At 41.3% G+C, this 20,979-nt stretch overlaps 1 protein-coding gene across 2 annotated transcripts in view; it reads left to right on the forward strand.

Moving 5' to 3' along the window:
- Positions 1 to 20,979, forward strand: part of LOC126272231 (synaptic vesicle glycoprotein 2C-like) — a 335,261-nt gene that overhangs the window by 210,595 nt on the left and 103,687 nt on the right. For both annotated transcript variants that reach the window (XM_049974932.1, XM_049974933.1), the window contains exons 3-4: positions 3,641 to 3,802; positions 16,688 to 16,850. In XM_049974932.1, coding sequence (XP_049830889.1) covers positions 3,641 to 3,802; positions 16,688 to 16,850 — 325 coding nt within the window. The remainder of the gene's footprint in view (positions 1 to 3,640; positions 3,803 to 16,687; positions 16,851 to 20,979) is intronic.

Below are 20,979 nucleotides of genomic sequence, written 5' to 3' on the forward strand. Positions count from 1 at the left end.
AAATCTGACAGCTGGTGCAGTTCTACCATGTAATCCTTGTGGTCCAAAGAACAGTCGTGGAGCCTTTGTCAGCAGATAAGATAATAAGGTCGGGATCAGATTTTAGGTGGTGGATTGCGATTCTTTCTGCAGGTGTAAGGTTAGCTTGCATGTTGAGGGATTTGGGGAATGATGATGAGGCAAGGTCTTAGGTTAAGAAATTCTGGAAAGTTAATGGGGGTGATTTGGGGTCAGTGGGGGTGGATCGCAGGTGGAAGGAGGAGTGAACTAAGTCAGGCGTGGTTCAACATTGGCCTTTGGTTGAGTCTGATTGGTAGGGTTGGTGGCAAAAAAAATGTTTCCATTGTAGGGACTGGGAGATGGAAAGAAGGTGTTTATCAAGTCTAGCATGACTGAGTTCAGGAGTGGGGCAAAAAGGGACTGATACTTCTGTGGGGCTAAGGCTTTTGGTGGAAAGGTTCATTAGAGTGTTTTGGGTCTTTTTTGGTTCTGGATTCAGTATGGTGGTAGAAGGGAGATGTAGTAGGTGTGCAAGACAGGGTTTGTCAGCTATGGGGAGATGTGAGAGAGGTTTGGAGGTTGTTGCAGAGGTGGTGGATAGTGGTCAGCAAGATGGGATTAGGAGGTGAAGAGGTTGGAGAGTTTTTTGAGGTGGCCTTGTGCATGCTGCTCTATTTCCTGGAAGGCAAGAGTATCTGTGTGTTAGATGGGATCCAGAATTTGGGATTGACCAGTAGGAGAATTTTATGGATTAAAAGGAGGCATTGCATGGAGGTTTGAACCTTATTGACATGGTTTTGCAGGACTATTTTGGTGAGGGTTGAGGTCTGGCAGAATCTGAACAGATGGATATCATTGCGGAAAGAGGTGTTGCAGCAGTTTGCAGCTGGAGATGGGTAATTTGATGGTAAGGCCATTTGGGGGGTACTCTGTGAACCAAGCAACAACACAGGATCATTACATAGGACTGGATTCTGCCTAGGGATAAGGAAACTTCCCTTATTGGTGCAGATGGAAGAAGCATGGGTCCATGGTGGAGGGTAAAAACACAAAAATATGTAAATAATGTAGAAAAATTTCATCCTAAATGAAGCAAAATACTGAATTTAGATAAAATGAACAACTGAAATATGTGTTGTGTGTTGTTGATTGAATACTTACAAATTATTTTATGGAGGGGGAAGAACCCAGAGAAAGCTGCATCTCTCACCTGCCTTTATTTCACCTCTACTAATAATTAATCTTTTTCCTGTTTCCATGATGCCATTTTGATACAGTTACCTATGAAGTGTACATGTAACATACACACAAATAATTGGAGTAGTTTCACTTTGATTTATTGTTTGTTGATTAAAAAAATATGGATAGTCAGACTTCTTAATACAGCACACTAGAGTAAATTTGTGGAGAGCTAATCAGCAGCTCTGATCATACTGACACCTCGGCTTTTCAGTAACATATTTTAATTTATCTTTTGGCCTGATTGTTATACACAAAATGATGTATTTCACTAATAGATGAAGCCATTAATTAAGATTTTTACTTAATTTTCCACAATTTTCAATATGGTACTTGAACTCATAAATGAGATATTCCCAATATGGCTACATAAAATATTTAATTGGTCAGTTAAAAAATCTACTCACAAAGCGGCGGCAGAACATACACATAAAAGTTGGTTGTGATTGGGAAGCTCCTTCTTCAGGCAGAAGGGTTGAAGATGAAGGAGGAAGGGTGAAGAAAAGGACTGGAGAGTCTAGGAAAAGGGGTAGATTTCAGGAAAGTTGTCCTGAATTGCGGATCAGGGTAGACTTACCATATGAGATGGAAAGGAAAGACTGAATCTTGATTGTTTTCATTATTGCATAAAATATTTGTCATAAACTTTTCTTTTTGTCAACTCACAATATATTTCATAAATCAAATTACCAGTAATATGTATAAGTCCATCCTAATAAGCAAAATAAAACCTGTCATTTTTTAAATGATTATGTAGTTCCCAAGATCACAATATGCCTATATGCCAGTCTTGAAATAGTCGGGCATCACCTGAAATTTTAAGTGTGGACCAGCTAGCACTTGCGCAACATTTATGAAAGATCTTGATAAACCACAGCTGGTCTGTGTTGTGTTAAAGTCGATTCTTTAGTTTGCAGCATCTCTTTACAGTGCTGAGTTCTTTATAGAAAAGCTCACTATTACTGTGTTGACACTTATACAACTATTCATTGTTTGTGAAGTTCACGTTAACATTTCTGCAAAAATCTTTTAACTCTGAGTATATGAGCAGCATGCTTGTGTGGAGTATCTGTATACTTTTATCGAGTAGTGGACCTAGATTAATTCTTTTGAGCTGATGGAGATGTTGTTTAATTCGGACTTTTATTGTGTTTTATGCAGTAGATATTTAATCATCCTGGTGACTATCTCGAAAGCTCAAATGTGTGCACTGTTTGCGTAATCTACAGCTCCTGTGTTCTGCTAATACTTGTGTTGTGTCTAAAATGGACTGTGACTTCATGTAGTGATTATGTTGTTAGTGCCATGTCTAGGGTGTAGTGAGGTAGAGGTACCAACTTGCATAAAACATGTAATATGGAACTTTTCCATAAAACATGTATTATGAAACTTGATCTGGTCATCACAGTATTTGTGGTGGTAATAAATGTGGGAGAAAGCCATGTTACTTGGAAACCTGTATAGTGCACATCATTTTCACAGTTTTTTGAAATCAATTTACAGATTACATTAATTGTATTTGTGCAAATGTATTGACACATTCCACATCCAAGTGAGTCACTCGCATGTACAGATCCATGGAATACGCATACAAAATAAAAAATAAATAAAATAAAATAAAGATACTCTAAAAGACTTTGATCATCAAGGCTCAGAGGGCTTAATGGGCATTGCAGATAGGCAGTGTTGCAAAGTGGAAGAAAATTAGTCTTTGAGAAGTTTTCTGCCTTCTGGCATACAGATGAACCTAAAATAATTAAAAGAAAAAAACTGCACACATTATAGTAATAACTTGGCTATGGAAAAAAACATTTATCTGGTTTTAGGAGTTTCCTTGCATTTCTTTGAATGAAGTATGATAAAGTTACTTTTATAATTTTCAGATACTGGATATTGAAACTAATATTAATCTTCATTCTGAGTAAAGCTAAAAATAGAGGGACCAGCACAAACATCTCACACTGATAGCCGGTAAAAAATTTGATGACTTACAAGTCAAGTGTCACATTGAAGTATTCCAGTTGCCATAGAGACAGGAGCATTCATTCTCTCCAACATAGTAACTACCTCTAATTATGTTGATCTGTTGCTCATGAGTATAAGTAGATTGCATCAGACATATAAATTTTTAATTCCCAATGTTCATAAAGAATATGCACTTCTTGTTACTTTGTCTAATAAGTCTGCAGCTGTGTTTTACTTCCAGCTATGAATGATTGTGATTTATTGCATGTGCTGAAGTAGTTTGATGTGGATTCCTCAAGTAAGCATATAATTTTTGTCTCATTTGAATGTCAGCATAAGATTCTGTTTCTACTCATATAACTGAATGAAACAACTGCACAGTATGGTTAATTTCTAGAAAATTTAAGAAGAGTTTACTGTTGACTTTGTTTTTCAGGATTTGGCAAATACAACTACCTCATACTTCTGTCAGCTATTTGCTGTTCACTTTCTCATCAGTTCAGCACAACTGCAATGTCTTACCTGCTTCCGGCGGCACATTGTGATTTAAATCTTAAACCATCAGACAAAGGTCTTCTGAATGCCATTGGTTATGGAGGTACGTACTTTTGTTTCTTGTGTTACTTAATGTTTATAGCTTTCTGACAATGAATTTGCATTTTTGTGTCCTTATGTAATAGTTTATTAACACTTCATCATATTTTTGAACCAATTACCAAGTTGAAGATTAGTTGGAACATCATATTGTTTTACAAGGAATGATTCTGTTAAAGAACGGTACACCATGGTATATCCTTTCTCTACTATCAAAAGCAATTGACTTCATTAAGGCAATTGTTGAATGTTCTGGTATGTAAAATGTGAACTATAGTATAACCTGGAAAATTTCACAAACACGTATTATTGCCAGTTCTTCCAGTCCTTGAACGTACTGGAGGGGGCAGGGGCTGCACCTGTTAAGGTGAACTGGACGTCAACTACTCTTCTTCCAGTGATTTTACCGATTGAGCTACTGGGTTACATTTTTTACATCTGAATTTATCTCAGTCCGCCCCTCTCATAGGAGTCAGTCTTAAGACTAAGCACAGGTGGATCTATTTAGGAATATTAAAATGGTCTGTTTGCCCAAGTGATTCTTTAATTTGTGTTCAATATACCTACAGTCACATAATAACAACTAAATATGCCATTTTAACAGGAGTTAAATCTTTGTTTATTAATAAGTAAATGTAGTTACACCTGATGTGAAGAGAAGTTGCGTCTAAATGCAGCAGCCAGAGGGAGTGGCCATTGATATGAGAGTCATGCTTGTGTGTGTATTTTCTACTTCAGAAGAAGGCCTCTTGGCCGAAAGCTCCAATGTATAGCAATCTTCTTGTTGCACCTGTTTGCGACTCATTGTGCCCTCTACACAGTGAATAGCAATCAGTTTTTTTTTTCCATCCTGGATTTTCCATTGTGTGATCCTAATATATAAACTATTTAATGATCACTGTTACACATCATCATGTTGCATGGTAACCTTGATGGAAAATTAATGCAGCAGAACAAAACATTTAAAATAAGCCCAGATAACATGTTAGATGCTGTCAAAATTGTTGGAGAACTGTTTTCAATGATAAATTATTTTTCAGACTTTTCTAAAAATAGTCATGTTTGATTTTACATGTGTGAAGCAGTTTATTCACTGTATAAAGACAAAATCACTAGGTGATATGATAAAGTTGATTCTTATTAAGGAAGAGAGGGTTCAGTCCACGTCTTGTTGACCCTAACATAAGTTTTCTGTGCTTTCATGTGATTGTTCCACAGCAGGAACATCTAATTATTGAATTGCTGCTACAATTCACTAAATTAGTAGTTAAGATACTGCTGTTTAGAATTTCATCATTACATAAATTTAATTGCTCTGTATTTACAACTGTAGCAATATTATTGCAACTGTACCTCAGAGATATTGTGTTTTGCAGTGAACAAATATGTAGCAAAATCTTTGTCCAACAAAGCTAAAATTTCCTTTTAACATTTTACAACAATCTTAGGATATTTGCATGATTACTCGTGTTTTGTCTCTTCAGTGTTCGCAAAACTATTAGCTGAATGTAATCTGACACATTATTATGATTTATTTTTACGTAGATAAAATGAACTGATAGTATAAATAGTGTGGATACTACTTTTTGTGACTAATTTAAATTTTGTTTTATAAGTAAAGTTACCTTTTATGGAGTGTTATGTTGGTACTTTGAGGGACATAGGCATATTAAGCTGTGTTTGTAATAAAGTTATGACTCAAAACATTTTGTGATGGATTTAAATATTCTGTAGTAACACTCTTATATAAAAATGGAGATATATTTATTTAAACTTTAAAATCCGTCTATTATTCCTAATTGAAAGAGAGTTCAAGTAGGAGTACAATAGCTTCTTTATTGTCCTTCTGAAAACCAAAATAACTGTCCACCTTAACTTACAATTGCAAATTAACTCTGCCTCTTATGCAGTTCCAACTGAAACACAATTCTGAGGATTTGGCCCCAACTAACTCCCAGGAGCTGAAACTAAACACTGAAATGACCAACACTCAAGAGCTGTTTTTCAACACAGAAGTCCTACTTCTCAACATCACATTGTCTTCATTAGTATCACATGGATGAGAACTTAACTGAGAGCCTGCAAGCAGTCGGTGTGTGAATCAGCCTGCTCTCATAGACAGGAACTGTGTGCAGTGGTCCCTGGGTTTCCATTTAACTATTCTCTCGGAAGAGATGTGCTGCCCCCTAGTAGCTCGTGATCAGATGTAGGCACGGTCATCGATGCAGCTTGCGATCATGTCCTGTTGCCTGGCAAGGTACCTGGGGGGCTGTAAGTCTTTCGATGCACCTCCTGGTGGTCTGAGTGTATACTTGAAAATCCCACATACCTGCTATGGACCGTGTGAGCATATTTTTCCATGACTTGCCCATTATACCCATTATGTGTGTTGTAACTGGCGCCCCTGGATGTCTTAGCATAAACAATGGAAAATCCAGGATGTAATAATCACATTATTATGAAGAGAATAGATTGCTACTCGCTATACAGCGGAGATGTTGAGTCGGAGACAGGCACACCAAAAAATGCTAAACACGTGAGCTTTTGACCAAAAGCCCTTCTTCTAAAGTAGACAACACAGACACATTCTCATAAGCACAACTCACTCACAACTGAGTACTGTCTCTAGCCACTGGTGAGACACTGCAAGCGACTGTGCATGTTGGGAGAAGCAATCAGGGTTTTGGGGTTAAGGCGGTGGCTGGGATGGGAAGGGGGAGAGATAGTAGTGTAGGGTTGGAGGACAATAAAGTGCTGCTTGTGGGAGAATACAGGGAAGTGGTGGGGACAGGAGTGGGCGGATAGGTAGAGTTGTGAGGTTAGATGTGGGGCAGTAACGGAAAGAAGTGGAGGAGAGGGGAAAAAAAGAGAGAAGAGGCGGTGGGGGTGGGAGGGGGGGGAGGAGAGTGAGAGTGAGTGAGAGAGAGAGAGAGAGAGAGAGAGAGAGAGAGAGAGAGGTGGAGTAGAAGGCTGTGTAGTGTTGGAGTGGGAGTGGGGAAGGAGATGCATGGCTGGGGGGGGGGGGAGGGGGGGGTTATGGTGACATAGGATATATTGCAGGGAGAGTTTCCAGTTCCCATCTGCACAATTCAGAAAAGCTGGTGTCGGTAGGAAGGATGCAGATGGTACATGCTGTTACGAAGTCACTGAAGTGAAGAACATTATGTTGGGCAGCGTGCCCAGCAACTGGCTCGTCCAGCTGTCTCTTCGCCACAGTTCTTATACTGAAACCCTCCCATTTAATATGAAAGTGAATGTTATTAGTTGAAACAGAAGCCTAACTTTACTTTTGATGTGACAATAGCCTACTACGTAAATGCTAATCAGATTTACTGTTTTGGGAAGTCATTTCTAATCAGTATGCAGCTGCTAAACAATGTTTGTACAGTGGTAACTGGTTTTGCAGTAACCATCGCCAAAGTGTTTTACACACTGTAAATTACAAAACATTTGTCAGGGAATATAATTTGTTAGGAATTAGTAATGTTTTGCCGAGGTGTCAATTCACAGTGGTGGGGACTCACTCAGCCGGTACGACATGATGCATAGCCCACAGCTACACCTTGACTCGATGGACTCCAAACTCAACCTCCACTAAACTTTAGTTGATTAGCATTACAAAAAAGACTATAGAACGTTAAACCTAAGGACAAACAATCACATTACAATGCATCTTACATAAATTCCATTGACTCTTGTAGTGCACTGTGTAACCTGTCTCATACATAAAAGTGCTGGTTAGCACATCTGACATCGATGATGGTGAATATTTTTGTGCTAGGGCTTCTAGTTATGAGACAAGAGGAATATATTCAGCTTAAGAATTTGAATTCTGATACTTGTCTGGTTGGCACACCTATCTTCTGCTTTCTCCAACTGTTTTAAAAAATTGGACAATAGGTCATTTAATTATTAAACTGGTCACACGTTGTTTTCCATATATTTCCAAAAACAAATCTCATTAATGCTGTGTATCAATCACAGTTAATAAAACCAGAGAGCATCAACGCATAACAAGCTACTAGCTTTCACCACTGACGTTTCTCTCTGACCAACTGACAAAGCGCTTTCCCTTTCTTTGTACACTGAGACAGGTACTTGCCAATATGTGGCTAACGCCTCATTTATTAGTCAGTTCAACAGTTTTGTTTTAATAACTTTTATTCTTGGAATTTTATGATTTTTTGGTTGGTTGTATTTTGTTTTTATAACAAAGCAGATACGTGAAAACATAAGAAGAACTGGCATTTTTATGTCCTTAATTAAGGTAGGTAAATTTTGTCATTAATTCTGGGTGTATACGACCTGGAACAACCGGCAGATCCGGGAAAAACCCAAGAATTTATTCATCCGGGATAAAACCTCGGATTTTTTTTAGAATTCCGGGAATTTACATTGTTTTAGTTTTCAGTTAAATTTTTGTAATTTTGACTGGTAAGAATCAATATTCTAACAAAGGATATTACTGTATCCTGCTACTGCAGAATAATACTGCAACAATAAAACGAGAACGAGAAAAAAATGAAAACTAGTCACATGTTTAGCAGTCTTTTTTTGTGCCTGTCTGCAACTCAACAATTCCTCTGTATTGTGAGTAGATATATTTATTTGTCATGTGACAACTAACATCTAAAGTTCCAAGTTGCAAATAGAAAAAAAGAATGATTACACTTCACAAATATTACCAATAAAAATTATAAATTACATGAAACTTCCTGGCAGATTAAAACTGTGTGCCCGACCGAGACTCGAACTCGGGACCTTTGCCTTTCGCGGGCAAGTGCTCTACCAACTGAGCTACCGAAGCACGACTCACGTCCGGTACTCACAGCTTTACTTCTGCCAGTACCTCGTCTCCTACCTTCCAAACTTTACAGAAGCTCTTCTGCGAAACTTGCAGAACTAGCACTCCTGAAAGAAAGGATATTGCGGAGACACGGCTTAGCCACAGCCTGGGGGATGTTTCCAGAATGAGATTTTCACTCTGCAGCGGAGTGTGCGTTGGTAGAGCACTTGCCCGCGAAAGGCAAAGGTCCCGAGTTCGAGTCTCGGTCGGGCACACAGTTTTAATCTGCCAGGAAGTTTCATATCAGCGCACACTTCGCTGCAGAGTGAAAATCTCATTCTGGAAACATCCCCCAGGCTGTGGCTAAGCCGTGTCTCCACAATATCCTTTCTTTCAGGAGTGCTAGTTCTGCAAGTTTCGCAGAAGAGCTTCTGTAAAGTTTGGAAGGTAGGAGACGAGGTACTGGCAGAAGTAAAGCTGTGAGTACCGGACGTGAGTCGTGCTTCGGTAGCTCAGTTGGTAGAGCACTTGCCCGCGAAAGGCAAAGGTCCCGAGTTCGAGTCTCGGTCGGGCACACAGTTTTAATCTGCCAGGAAGTTTCATATCAGCGCACACTCCGCTGCAGAGTGAAAATCTCATTCTGGAAACATCCCCCAGGCTGTGGCTAAGCCGTGTCTCTGCAATATCCTTTCTTTCAGGAGTGCTAGTTCTGCAAGTTTCGCAGAAGAGCTTCTGTAAAGTTTGGAAGGTAGGAGACGAGGTACTGGCAGAAGTAAAGCTGTGAGTACCGGACGTGAGTCGTGCTTCGGTAGCTCAGTTGGTAGAGCACTTGCCCGCGAAAGGCAAAGGTCCCAAGTTCGAGTCTCGGTCGGGCACACAGTTTTAATCTGCCAGGATGTTTCATATCAGCGCACACTCCGCTGCAGAGTGAAAATCTCATTCTGGAAACATCCCCCAGGCTGTGGCTAAGCCGTGTCTCCGCAATATCCTTTCTTTCGGGAGTGCTAGTTCTGCAAGTTTCGCAGAAGAGCTTCTGTAAAGTTTGGAAGGTAGGAGACGAGGTACTGGCAGAAGTAGAGCTGTGAGTACCGGACGTGAGTCGTGCTTCGGTAGCTCAGTTGGTAGAGCACTTGCCCGCGAAAGGCAAAGGTCCCAAGTTCGAGTCTCGGTCGGGCACACAGTTTTAATCTGCCAGGAAGTTTCATATCAGCGCACACTCCGCTGCAGAGTGAAAATCTCATTCTGGAAACATCCCCCAGGCTGTGGCTAAGCCGTGTCTCCGCAATATCCTTTCTTTCGGGAGTGCTAGTTCTGCAAGTTTCGCAGAAGAGCTTCTGTAAAGTTTGGAAGGTAGGAGACGAGGTACTGGCAGAAGTAAAGCTGTGAGTACCGGACGTGAGTCGTGCTTCGGTAGCTCAGTTGGTAGAGCACTTGCCCGCGAAAGGCAAAGGTCCCGAGTTCGAGTCTCGGTCGGGCACACAGTTTTAATCTGCCAGGAAGTTTCATATCAGCGCACACTCCGCTGCAGAGTGAAAATCTCATTCTGGAAACATCCCCCAGGCTGTGGCTAAGCCGTGTCTCCGCAATATCCTTTCTTTCAGGAGTGCTAGTTCTGCAAGTTTCGCAGAAGAGCTTCTGTAAAGTTTGGAAGGTAGGAGACGAGGTACTGGCAGAAGTAAAGCTGTGAGTACCGGACGTGAATCGTGCTTCGGTAGCTCAGTTGGTAGAGCACTTGCCCGCGAAAGGCAAAGGTCCCGAGTTCGAGTCTCGGTCGGGCACACAGTTTTAATCTGCCAGGAAGTTTCATATCAGCGCACACTCCGCTGCAGAGTGAAAATCTCATTCTGGAAACATCCCCCAGGCTGTGGCTAAGCCGTGTCTCCGCAATATCCTTTCTTTCAGGAGTGCTAGTTCTGCAAGTTTCGCAGAAGAGCTTCTGTAAAGTTTGGAAGGTAGGAGACGAGGTACTGGCAGAAGTAAAGCTGTGAGTACCGGACGTGAGTCGTGCTTCGGTAGCTCAGTTGGTAGAGCACTTGCCCGCGAAAGGCAAAGGTCCCGAGTTCGAGTCTCGGTCGGGCACACAGTTTTAATCTGCCAGGAAGTTTCATATCAGCGCACACTCCGCTGCAGAGTGAAAATCTCATTCTGGAAACATCCCCCAGGCTGTGGCTAAGCCGTGTCTCCGCAATATCCTTTCTTTCAGGAGTGCTAGTTCTGCAAGTTTCGCAGAAGAGCTTCTGTAAAGTTTGGAAGGTAGGAGACGAGGTACTGGCAGAAGTAAAGCTGTGAGTACCGGACGTGAATCGTGCTTCGGTAGCTCAGTTGGTAGAGCACTTGCCCGCGAAAGGCAAAGGTCCCGAGTTCGAGTCTCGGTCGGGCACACAGTTTTAATCTGCCAGGAAGTTTCATATCAGCGCACACTCCGCTGCAGAGTGAAAATCTCATTCTGGAAACATCCCCCAGGCTGTGGCTAAGCCGTGTCTCCGCAATATCCTTTCTTTCAGGAGTGCTAGTTCTGCAAGTTTCGCAGAAGAGCTTCTGTAAAGTTTGGAAGGTAGGAGACGAGGTACTGGCAGAAGTAAAGCTGTGAGTACCGGACGTGAGTCGTGCTTCGGTAGCTCAGTTGGTAGAGCACTTGCCCGCGAAAGGCAAAGGTCCCGAGTTCGAGTCTCGGTCGGGCACACAGTTTTAATCTGCCAGGATGTTTCATATCAGCGCACACTCCGCTGCAGAGTGAAAATCTCATTCTGGAAACATCCCCCAGGCTGTGGCTAAGCCGTGTCTCCGCAATATCCTTTCTTTCAGGAGTGCTAGTTCTGCAAGTTTCGCAGAAGAGCTTCTGTAAAGTTTGGAAGGTAGGAGACGAGGTACTGGCAGAAGTAAAGCTGTGAGTACCGGACGTGAGTCGTGCTTCGGTAGCTCAGTTGGTAGAGCACTTGCCCGCGAAAGGCAAAGGTCCCAAGTTCGAGTCTCGGTCGGGCACACAGTTTTAATCTGCCAGGAAGTTTCATATCAGCGCACACTCCGCTGCAGAGTGAAAATCTCATTCTGGAAACATCCCCCAGGCTGTGGCTAAGCCGTGTCTCCGCAATATCCTTTCTTTCGGGAGTGCTAGTTCTGCAAGTTTCGCAGAAGAGCTTCTGTAAAGTTTGGAAGGTAGGAGACGAGGTACTGGCAGAAGTAAAGCTGTGAGTACCGGACGTGAGTCGTGCTTCGGTAGCTCAGTTGGTAGAGCACTTGCCCACGAAAGGCAAAGGTCCCGAGTTCGAGTCTCGGTCGGGCACACAGTTTTAATCTGCCAGGAAGTTTCATATCAGCGCACACTCCGCTGCAGAGTGAAAATCTCATTCTATAAATTACATATTTAACTAAAGTAAAAATTAACACAAATTACAAATTGAACAGAAGCAAGTTTGGCATAGCGGTCCACATTAAATTCTCATTGCCAATAAACGGCTTCATCGTTAGCTTCCAGGACATCTTTCCAGTTCCCAGAGTATCTATCTTTGAGCACTGTTGGGCAGTGCACTCCGCTGACCTGCACTCACTTTGAGGAGTCTGATCTGCACTCCATTTGAGGACTCTCAGCAATGCTCCATCTGTGTAGGGTAGCCCTACCTCTAGCAGCAGTAGTGTGGCCATCAAAGCTGTTAGCAATAGATTCCTAATTAGAGTCATTTGACTGTTTGCAATCCGTTTTTGAGAATGAGGGTGTGCTAGAATACTGACCCATTTTTCTTAGTAGAACTTCTTAACTGCTTCTCATTTTGACTTCCATAAAGAATTCTCTGTGGAGACAGCAATAAACCATCTCAAAAATGAAGTGCTGGCAGAGCTAAACGGGAAAAATTCTCTGTTGGTATGATCTTGTAATTGCGCAGATCACAAAATTCTTCTTGGAAAACTGAAATGTTGTGTCATTTCTTTTGCATGGATGGGGGCCTTACCTTTGTACCAGATACCACAGGGTCTCATTGACTTACTATGACACAGGCATGAAAGTAAGCTTAGAATGTGGGACCAAAACATGTGGGATACTGCAAGGATCAGTATTGGGCCATTCTTCTTTTAGACATACATAACCGATGACCTCAGCAGTTTGGTCACTTAGGAATTCACACATTTTGACCTACAGCTTCCAGTGACTTTTAAAGGCATTCAGAAATTGTAATGATTGTCAGGTATCCAATTCAGACGTATCAAAGGTCAGATGCTTGCTAAATAGGCTTACAAAACATTCATAACTAATGGTTAAGTGTTTCTGTCACAAAGACTGATGTTATGTGATTGCAAACAAGCAGCACCAGAAGTAGTCATTAGCGGTGATATACTAAATTACACACTGTGCCTAAAAGTCTTTAGGACTGAAATAGATTACAACTTTACATGGAATAAATCTATAAATAAACAAAACAAGAAGCCCAGTTCACTATGTTTTTCTCTGAGAAATAGTTCTCATTGACCGAGTGAGGTGGCGCAGTGGTTAGCACACTGGACTCCCATTTGGGAGGAAGACGTTTCAATCCCACGTCCGGCCATCTTAATTTCAGTTTTCCATGATTTCCCTACATCATTTCAGGCAAATGCCGGGATGGTTCCTTTGAAAGGGCATGGCCGATTTCCTTCCCCATCGTTCCCTAATCGGAGCTTGCGCTCCGTCTCTAATGACCTTGTTGTCGATGGGACGTTAAACACTAATTTCCTCCCTCCTTAGTTCTCATTGAATTGACTTAAAGATAAAAGTGTTGTATTATTTTGTATATTTTCACTCTTCACTGTCTAACAAAATTGTCTTCAGGACAGTGAACATAAAATAAAGTATTTGCTCAACAGAAGCAAGCACTAAGAATATTGTTTTAAATATATAACTGCACGTCTTGCAGAGTCCATTTTAATGATACTGGAATTCTGACCCAAATGGCTTCTCATTTACTCCTTCATTGATATTATGAAGATCAATTTCATCTGAACTGTGATTTACACAATCACAAGCTTCTGTTGTTGCAGATATGGCTAACTATTTTCTTCTAAAAACACCAACATATTCTTGGAAATATTACATCTACATATACATCGATACTCTGCAAGTGACATTTAAAAGCCTGGAAGAGGGTTCATTGAACTGCCTTCACAATTCTCTGTTATTCCAATCTCGTATAGAAAGAATGAACACATATATCTTTCCATACAAGCTCTGACTTACCTTATTTTATTGTGGTGCTCGTTTTTCCATATGTAGGCAGGTGTCAACAAAATATTTTTGCATTCGGAGGAGAACATTGGTGATTGGAATTTCATGAGAAGATTCTGTTTCAACGAAAAACGCCTTTGTTTTAATGATGTCCAGCCCAAATCCTGTACCATTTCAATGACACTCTCTCCCATATTTTTCAATATACAAAATGTTCTGCCCTTCTTTGAACTTTTTCGATGTACTTCATCAATCCTATCTGGTAAGGATCCTACACCGCGCATCAGTATTCTAATGGAGGACGGACAAGCGTATGTAACCTCCCCCTCACTTATCGACCTTAATGACAGTGAAAAATTAAACCGCATGTACCTAATGGAAATTTGGGAAAAGCAATCGTCACCAAAGTTAATCCGTCAGTAAAGAGGGAAGAAAGGGTTACATCTAAATGAAAGGAAAAATGCAAATGAAACTGGTGGAAATTAATTTTGAAAAGGCGTAAAGTTAATGAAGAAAGTAAATGTGCGGCCGTTACGTTAACAGTTAACTAGCGGTAATTAGATATTTGAGATTTTGGGGAAATTACGGTCGCCAGTCCTATGGACAACTACTATAGTAACTGAAAAAGAAAGGTTATTACACATATAATTAGCACTAGAAGTGTGGCAACTGAAGGTTAACACGTGTAGTGTGAAAACTGAAAGTTTGTCAGAAGTAATAAATTTCGCTACACTCTGACTTAATTTAGCAAAAGAATTAATAAAACCGAAAATTGAAAGTTAATTTAGTGACTGAAATTAATAGTGAGCTTTGTTTCTGAAGCACATCGAAATTCAGAAAAATATGGTTAGTCTTGAGCTACCTCAACAATCATTTCAAAAGCTACTTGAATCTACGAAATTTAGAAATAAGAGATTTAACTTTGAACTTGAATTAAATGATTCTGAACAATTAACAATAGTAAAATTTAGTACGTACCAAGCTGAGCTGCAGTCACAGGTAAGCTAAAATACGGTAACAAAACTCACACTCTTAATTTGTGCTTGTGTAATCTAAATATTGTAGCCAGCTATGAATACCTTAACTGAACTTTGAAATTAAAGCAGTGAAATGGAATGATATTACTTTAATGCTGGCGTTTGAATTTCAACGACACTCGGGTTCATTTCGGAAAAAGAAAGGACCCTGCTTGGTTATGCAATTGACACAATGAGCAACGAAGGTTCATGCTAAGTTGCTGTATTTTTACTGATGCTAATGAAATAGTTTGAAAAGATCCCTTAATGCTATCCTTCTTGATGAGATATGTGGCACATGGTGAGTGAATGAAGAACCAGCTAATAGTATATTGTAGCAAAGTATGTTTCATTTGGTATTCATTTCCTGGTGCATTTTGTACATAAAATTCCATCTATACTAATAGCAGAAGAGGTGTAGGATACCCAAGTCTCTCCTATTCATGACATGAAAGAGATTATTTTAAATTTTCACCAAGAAAGCTGATCTAATCAGTATTTGCTTGTGAAAGACATAAGAATTGAACACACTTCGAAGTACACGTTTCTGCAAGCGAAATTATGTGGTACCAGAGACCTCTTCAAGACTCAAACATCTGTGATGTTTACATGCACACTGAAGTGATGAAAGAAAATTGGTACCAAGGCTGAAATCCAAACCCCCAGTCTCCTGCTAACTATGCACATGCACTTACCACCCTGGCACAGTGGCTTTGCACAAGGATCTGTGGAACCATACAGTTTCATTTGATTAAATCACCTATGCTAGCATTTCAGGCAGGATCCTCCATTTCATTCGATGTTGACGTGCTATTCCAGGATGGTTGGAAAGGCTCTGCAGCACCTTTCATGTTTTGGGGGAATACCAAGTGGGCTGAGGTGTGAATGGGAAGTTGGATAGAGGAGGAAGGTGTGATGGGTAGTCTGTGCAGTTGTGCAAAGCCACTGTGTCATTTGAGTTCGCATATCATATAATGCATATCATACATATTTCTTCTTCAGACCAAAAGCAGAGAAAGAAGCTGGCACAACCTTGAAAGGAGAAGTAGTTAGACAAATTACTATCAGTAAGATAACTACTTTCACTTCCACCAGTGTTTGTTAATATGAAAAATGCCAAGTTGCGTTGCATTTTGGAGCCCTTTGTTGAATTGTTGGTCCTTGAATAAACAGTCTTTGGCAAAGGCACGCTTCCTCCAGTTGGACCACACCTAGTAAAGTGCTGTGGATTATGGAGCAGTTTAAAATGGAACAGTGACAAAATGAATTGCACATAAGGCTGATGCCAAATAAAACTAATTGCAGATAAGGCTAATGCCACACTGATATTTGTTGAAGAACACACAGTAAGTGTAGTCAGTCCACAGAGGAGGCAGATTACAAGACCCTCATTGGACCAGTACTTGACTCTTGCTCATCAGCTTGGGAGCCATACCAGATAGGATTGGTAGAGGGAGATCCCAAGAGGAGCAGTACGCTCCATTAGAGGCTCATCCAGTAAGCGCAGAAGCGTCTCAGAGATGCTCAACAAGCTAGAGTGGTGGAGTGGTGGATGTTACTGAAGAGGTGTCCTGCATCACAGTCTGTTTTATCATTAAGATTCCCAGAGCATACATTCCCAATGAAATCAGTTTAATTTCACCTTTGTGGCCTTTTAGCAAAATGTACACGGGAGGAAGTAATAGAGATTCAGGCTCACATAAAGGCTTACCGACAATCGTTCTTTCTGTGAACCATTCGCAACTGGAATAGGAAAGAGGCGAAGTGACAGTGTTGCACATGGTAACCCACACCATGAGGTGATTGTGGAATATAGATGTAGATGTAAAACCTTTAGGATAATGACAGTTTTTCTTGACATTTCTGTAAGATGGGTAAAATTTTAATATTTTTCAGGCATGATTACAAGTGCTTTTGCTTGGGGTTTCATGTCAGACGTCCTTGGAAGAAGGAAGCTTTTAATAATTGCATACACTCTTGATGGAATTTTGAGTTTCATTGGAAGTTTTACTCAAAGTTTGCTGTTCTTGGTGTTAATGAAATTTCTAGGTGGCATAATGTAAGTACAACTGAACTATAATCTTATATACGTTTCATGTACCTATCTTTTCATTTATGCAAGGACTGGAACTTTAATAGTGTCTACTATTTATTTACAACTTACACAAAATAGATTCATGTTTTAAAATTCTACTGGCCTTCAGAGTAGTCATCAGCCTATTGCCTAATGCCAGCACTGTGGAAGTTGTAGGGTACCTTTAACAGCACCAATAGTGGTGACAGTTTGACTGGAATGGCCTGTTGCCCAATAAATCTTTGTAACAGTTCTGAAGTGAATTCTATGAAGTGTTTCCTTCAATTTAGGTACTGAGCTGAATTCACATGGGCGTAAATCCAAGGAGTGTGGCGAGTGGTGCAATGCTTTACAGCCCCATCGATCAGTCAGAACTTGCACCATATCCACCTGAGCACTGTTCTGCAAAATGATGGACAACTCGTGCAAAAAGTGTTGCTACATCTTTCTCTGAGCTGTTCATTTTAGGAACCTAGTCTGCAGCCAGATTAGAGAAAAAAGCAGCGGCACTTTCTGCAGGACCCACCCATCAAAAAGTGCTGTACCACCCACTGCACTCCCCGGACTAAATCCCATGTCACTTCAACTTGATTCCGAAGATGGAGGAGGCACATCATGGCATTCGCTTCCTGCCTGATATGGTGATTTGTCAGACAGTAGAATGCTCTACTCAAACTATCAACACAACTGACACTGCTAATGGTATCCTACAACTTCTACATCACTGGCAATGTGATATACATGATGATAGTGACTACTCTGAAGGACAGTAAAACTTCGAAACATGCATCTGTTTTGTATAAGTTGTAAATAAATAGTTGCCATTATTAAAGTCCCAACCCACATAACTACATATCTTTTTCTAATGCATTATAGAAATATGTAAATTACTAAAACCATAATATAATTATCTTCACTCATCTCAGAACTTTGATATTTTAATATTTTAACTGAACTACACTCCTGGAAATGGAAAAAAGAACACACTGACACTGGTGTGTCAGACCCACCATACTTGCTCCGGACACTGCGAGAGGGCTGTACAAGCAATGATCACACGCACGGCACAGCGGACACACCAGGAACCGCGGTGTTGGCCGTCGAATGGCGCTAGCTGCGCAGCATTTGTGCACGGCCGCCGTCAGTGTCAGCCAGTTTGCCGTGGCATACGGAGCTCCATCGCAGTCTTTAACACTGGTAGCATGCCGCGACAGCGTGGACGTGAACCATATGTGCAGTTGACGGACTTTGAGCGAGGGTGTATAGTGGGCATGCGGGAGGCCAGGTGGACGTACCGCCGAATTGCTCAACACGTGGGGCGTGAGGTCTCCACAGTAGATCGATGTTGTCGCCAGTGGTCGGCGGAAGGTGCACGTGCCCATCGACCTGGGACCGGACCGCAGCGACGCACGGATGCACACCAAGACCGTAGGATCCTACGCAGTGCCGTAGGGGACCACACCGCCACTTCCCAGCAAATTAGGGACACTGTTGCTCCTGGGGTATCGGCGAGGACCATTCGCAACCGTCTCCATGAAGCTGGGCTACGGTCCCGCACACCGTTAGGCCGTCTTCCGCTCACGCCCCAACATCGTGCAGCCCGCCTCCAGTGGTGTCGCGACAAGCGTGAATGGAGGGACGAATGGAGACGTGTCGTCTTCAGCGATGAGAGTCGCTTCTGCCTTGGTGCCAATGATGGTCGTATGCGTGTTTGGCGCCGTGCAGGTGAGCGCCACAATCAGGACTGCATACGACTGAGGCACACAGGGCCAACACCCGGCATCATGGTGTGGGGAGCGATCTCCTACACTGGCCGTACACCTCTGGTGATCGGCGAGGGGACACTGAATAGTGCACGGTACATCCAAACCGTCATCGAACCCATCGTTCTACCATTCCTAGACCGGCAAGGGAACTTGCGGTTCCAACAGGACAATGCACGTCCGCATGTATCCCGTGCCACCCAACGTGCTCTAGAAGGTGTAAGTCAACTACCCTGGCCAGCAAGATCTGCGGATCTGTCCCCCAGTGAGCATGTTTGGGACTGGATGAAGCGTCGTCTCACGCGGTCTGCACGTCCAGCACGAACGCTGGTCCAACTGAGGCGCCAGGTGGAAATGGCATGGCAAGCCGTTCCACAGGACTACATCCAGCATCTCTACGATCGTCTCCATGGGAGAATAGCAGCCTGCATTGCTGCGAAAGGTGGATATACACTGTACTAGTGCCGACATTGTGCATGCTCTGTTGCCTGTGTCTATGTGCCTGTGGTTCTGTCAGTGTGATCATGTGATGTATCTGACCCCAGGAATGTGTCAATAAAGTTTCCCCTTCCTGGGACAATGAATTCACGGTGTTCTTATTTCAATTTCCAGGAGTGTAGATTAAAATAATGTGGTTCTGATGTCTTCATTATGACATAAGAAAAATAATAAGTGGGAAAAATCTGAACAATGCTACACATTTCAGTGTTTTCAAAGTTATTGACTCTCTAAAAAAAATATTCAAATGGGTATGACGAAGTCAACATTAAAAGAATCAAATTATTTTTAAGGTGAGCTTTGAACCATACCAGTACTTCTTTAATTACAAAGTGTGTCTTTTCATTGGGAAATGTTCCTATACATACTTAATATGCTCTTGTCAAGTCACTACACAAAAGAGGAGATAAAATGATAGTAACAAATTATCTGTATTTCACATTAGCAGAATTCTAAAATTTTCTGGATGTTTGATAATTTTTTATTAATACATGCTCTGAAGGTGTAGTGTTTGAGGAGAATGTTGAATATTTCATGGACTGATTGAGTCAAATGAAGAGATGCTAAGAAGATCAAGAGATACAAGTTGCCTACTCAAATCGATCAGTCAGGAGGAACATTAGCCACATACTCCACCATGAATCCCAGATGGCCCTGTTGGTACCCGGAAGGTGTACATGATCAAAGTCAGAGCCACGTGTGAAAGCACCCACGTGATTTACCAACTGACCTGCCTACACTGTGACGCTTTCTATGTGGGAATGACCAGCAACAAACTGTCCATTCGCATGAATGGACACAGGCAGACAGTGTGGGTGGCAAGAACTGTTGTAATGACAGTTCCCACTAGCAGAATTCTGACAAACTATTGTCTTGGGGAAGAATCCAAATGGCACATCTGGTGAAAAAGGCATAAAAGTCAGGACTGTCATGTTGTAGAGGGCAACAAAAAATTGTGTGTTGTCAACACCCTCAGTTCTTTACCATTCATCTGGGCTGATAACTTGGTGGTAATTGTACCAAAATAAAATGCTGAACAGTGTTTACATAACAATTGAAATTGTCATGAATGTGGACCCCAATGGATTTTGAAGATTCCAGCCTAATTATTATTTCTTCACCATGTGTTACACTTATGATTGGTGTAGTACCCCAAGATGTGTAGAACTGAATATGTTCTGTCTTTTTAAAATTTAGGGTGAGTCCATTTGCAGAAAAACAAGTCAGTGATACTGTTAAGAATTTTGTTTACCATTTCTTCTGCATCTGTACATATGCTTGGATTGATTACAGCATTAGTGTCATCTGGAAAAAGAACTAATTCTGATTGTTGTATACTAGACGTAAGATCATTTACATATATGAGGGACAATAGTGTACCTAAGAACCTTGGGAACCCTCCTTCATGATTTCTCCCCAGTCCAAATTACGTCACTGGACTATATTGCTTCAATTACTATATACAACTTTCTGCATTCTTTTGGTTAGAAATGACATTATCCATTGGTTGAATATGCCATCAATTCCATAAAATGTCAATTTATCTAGGAAAGTACTGTGACTCACACAGGCAAATGACTTACGAGTTGCTGTTGGAAAGGTTTTGGAATTGGGTCAAAAAGTATGAAGCTTCACGCATCTGTACCAGTTTGTTTGCACATATATTTTATGGTTGTTGTAGGTTACAAACTTTACCTTCTTGCACTTGGTGGTAGTGGTAGCAGTAGTACCATGGTACAGGTATCTTGGCTCCAGACTTGTTTTCCTCTGTTGTGATGCCTGTGTCAGCCTGGAAAGTTACTTAAGAGACCAGCTATTGCTGAATGATTTTGGAGTCTTCTTCTTTGAAATAT

Source organism: Schistocerca gregaria, chromosome 5, assembly GCF_023897955.1.
Source record: "Schistocerca gregaria isolate iqSchGreg1 chromosome 5, iqSchGreg1.2, whole genome shotgun sequence".
NCBI classification, from domain to species: Eukaryota; Metazoa; Arthropoda; class Insecta; order Orthoptera; family Acrididae; genus Schistocerca; species Schistocerca gregaria.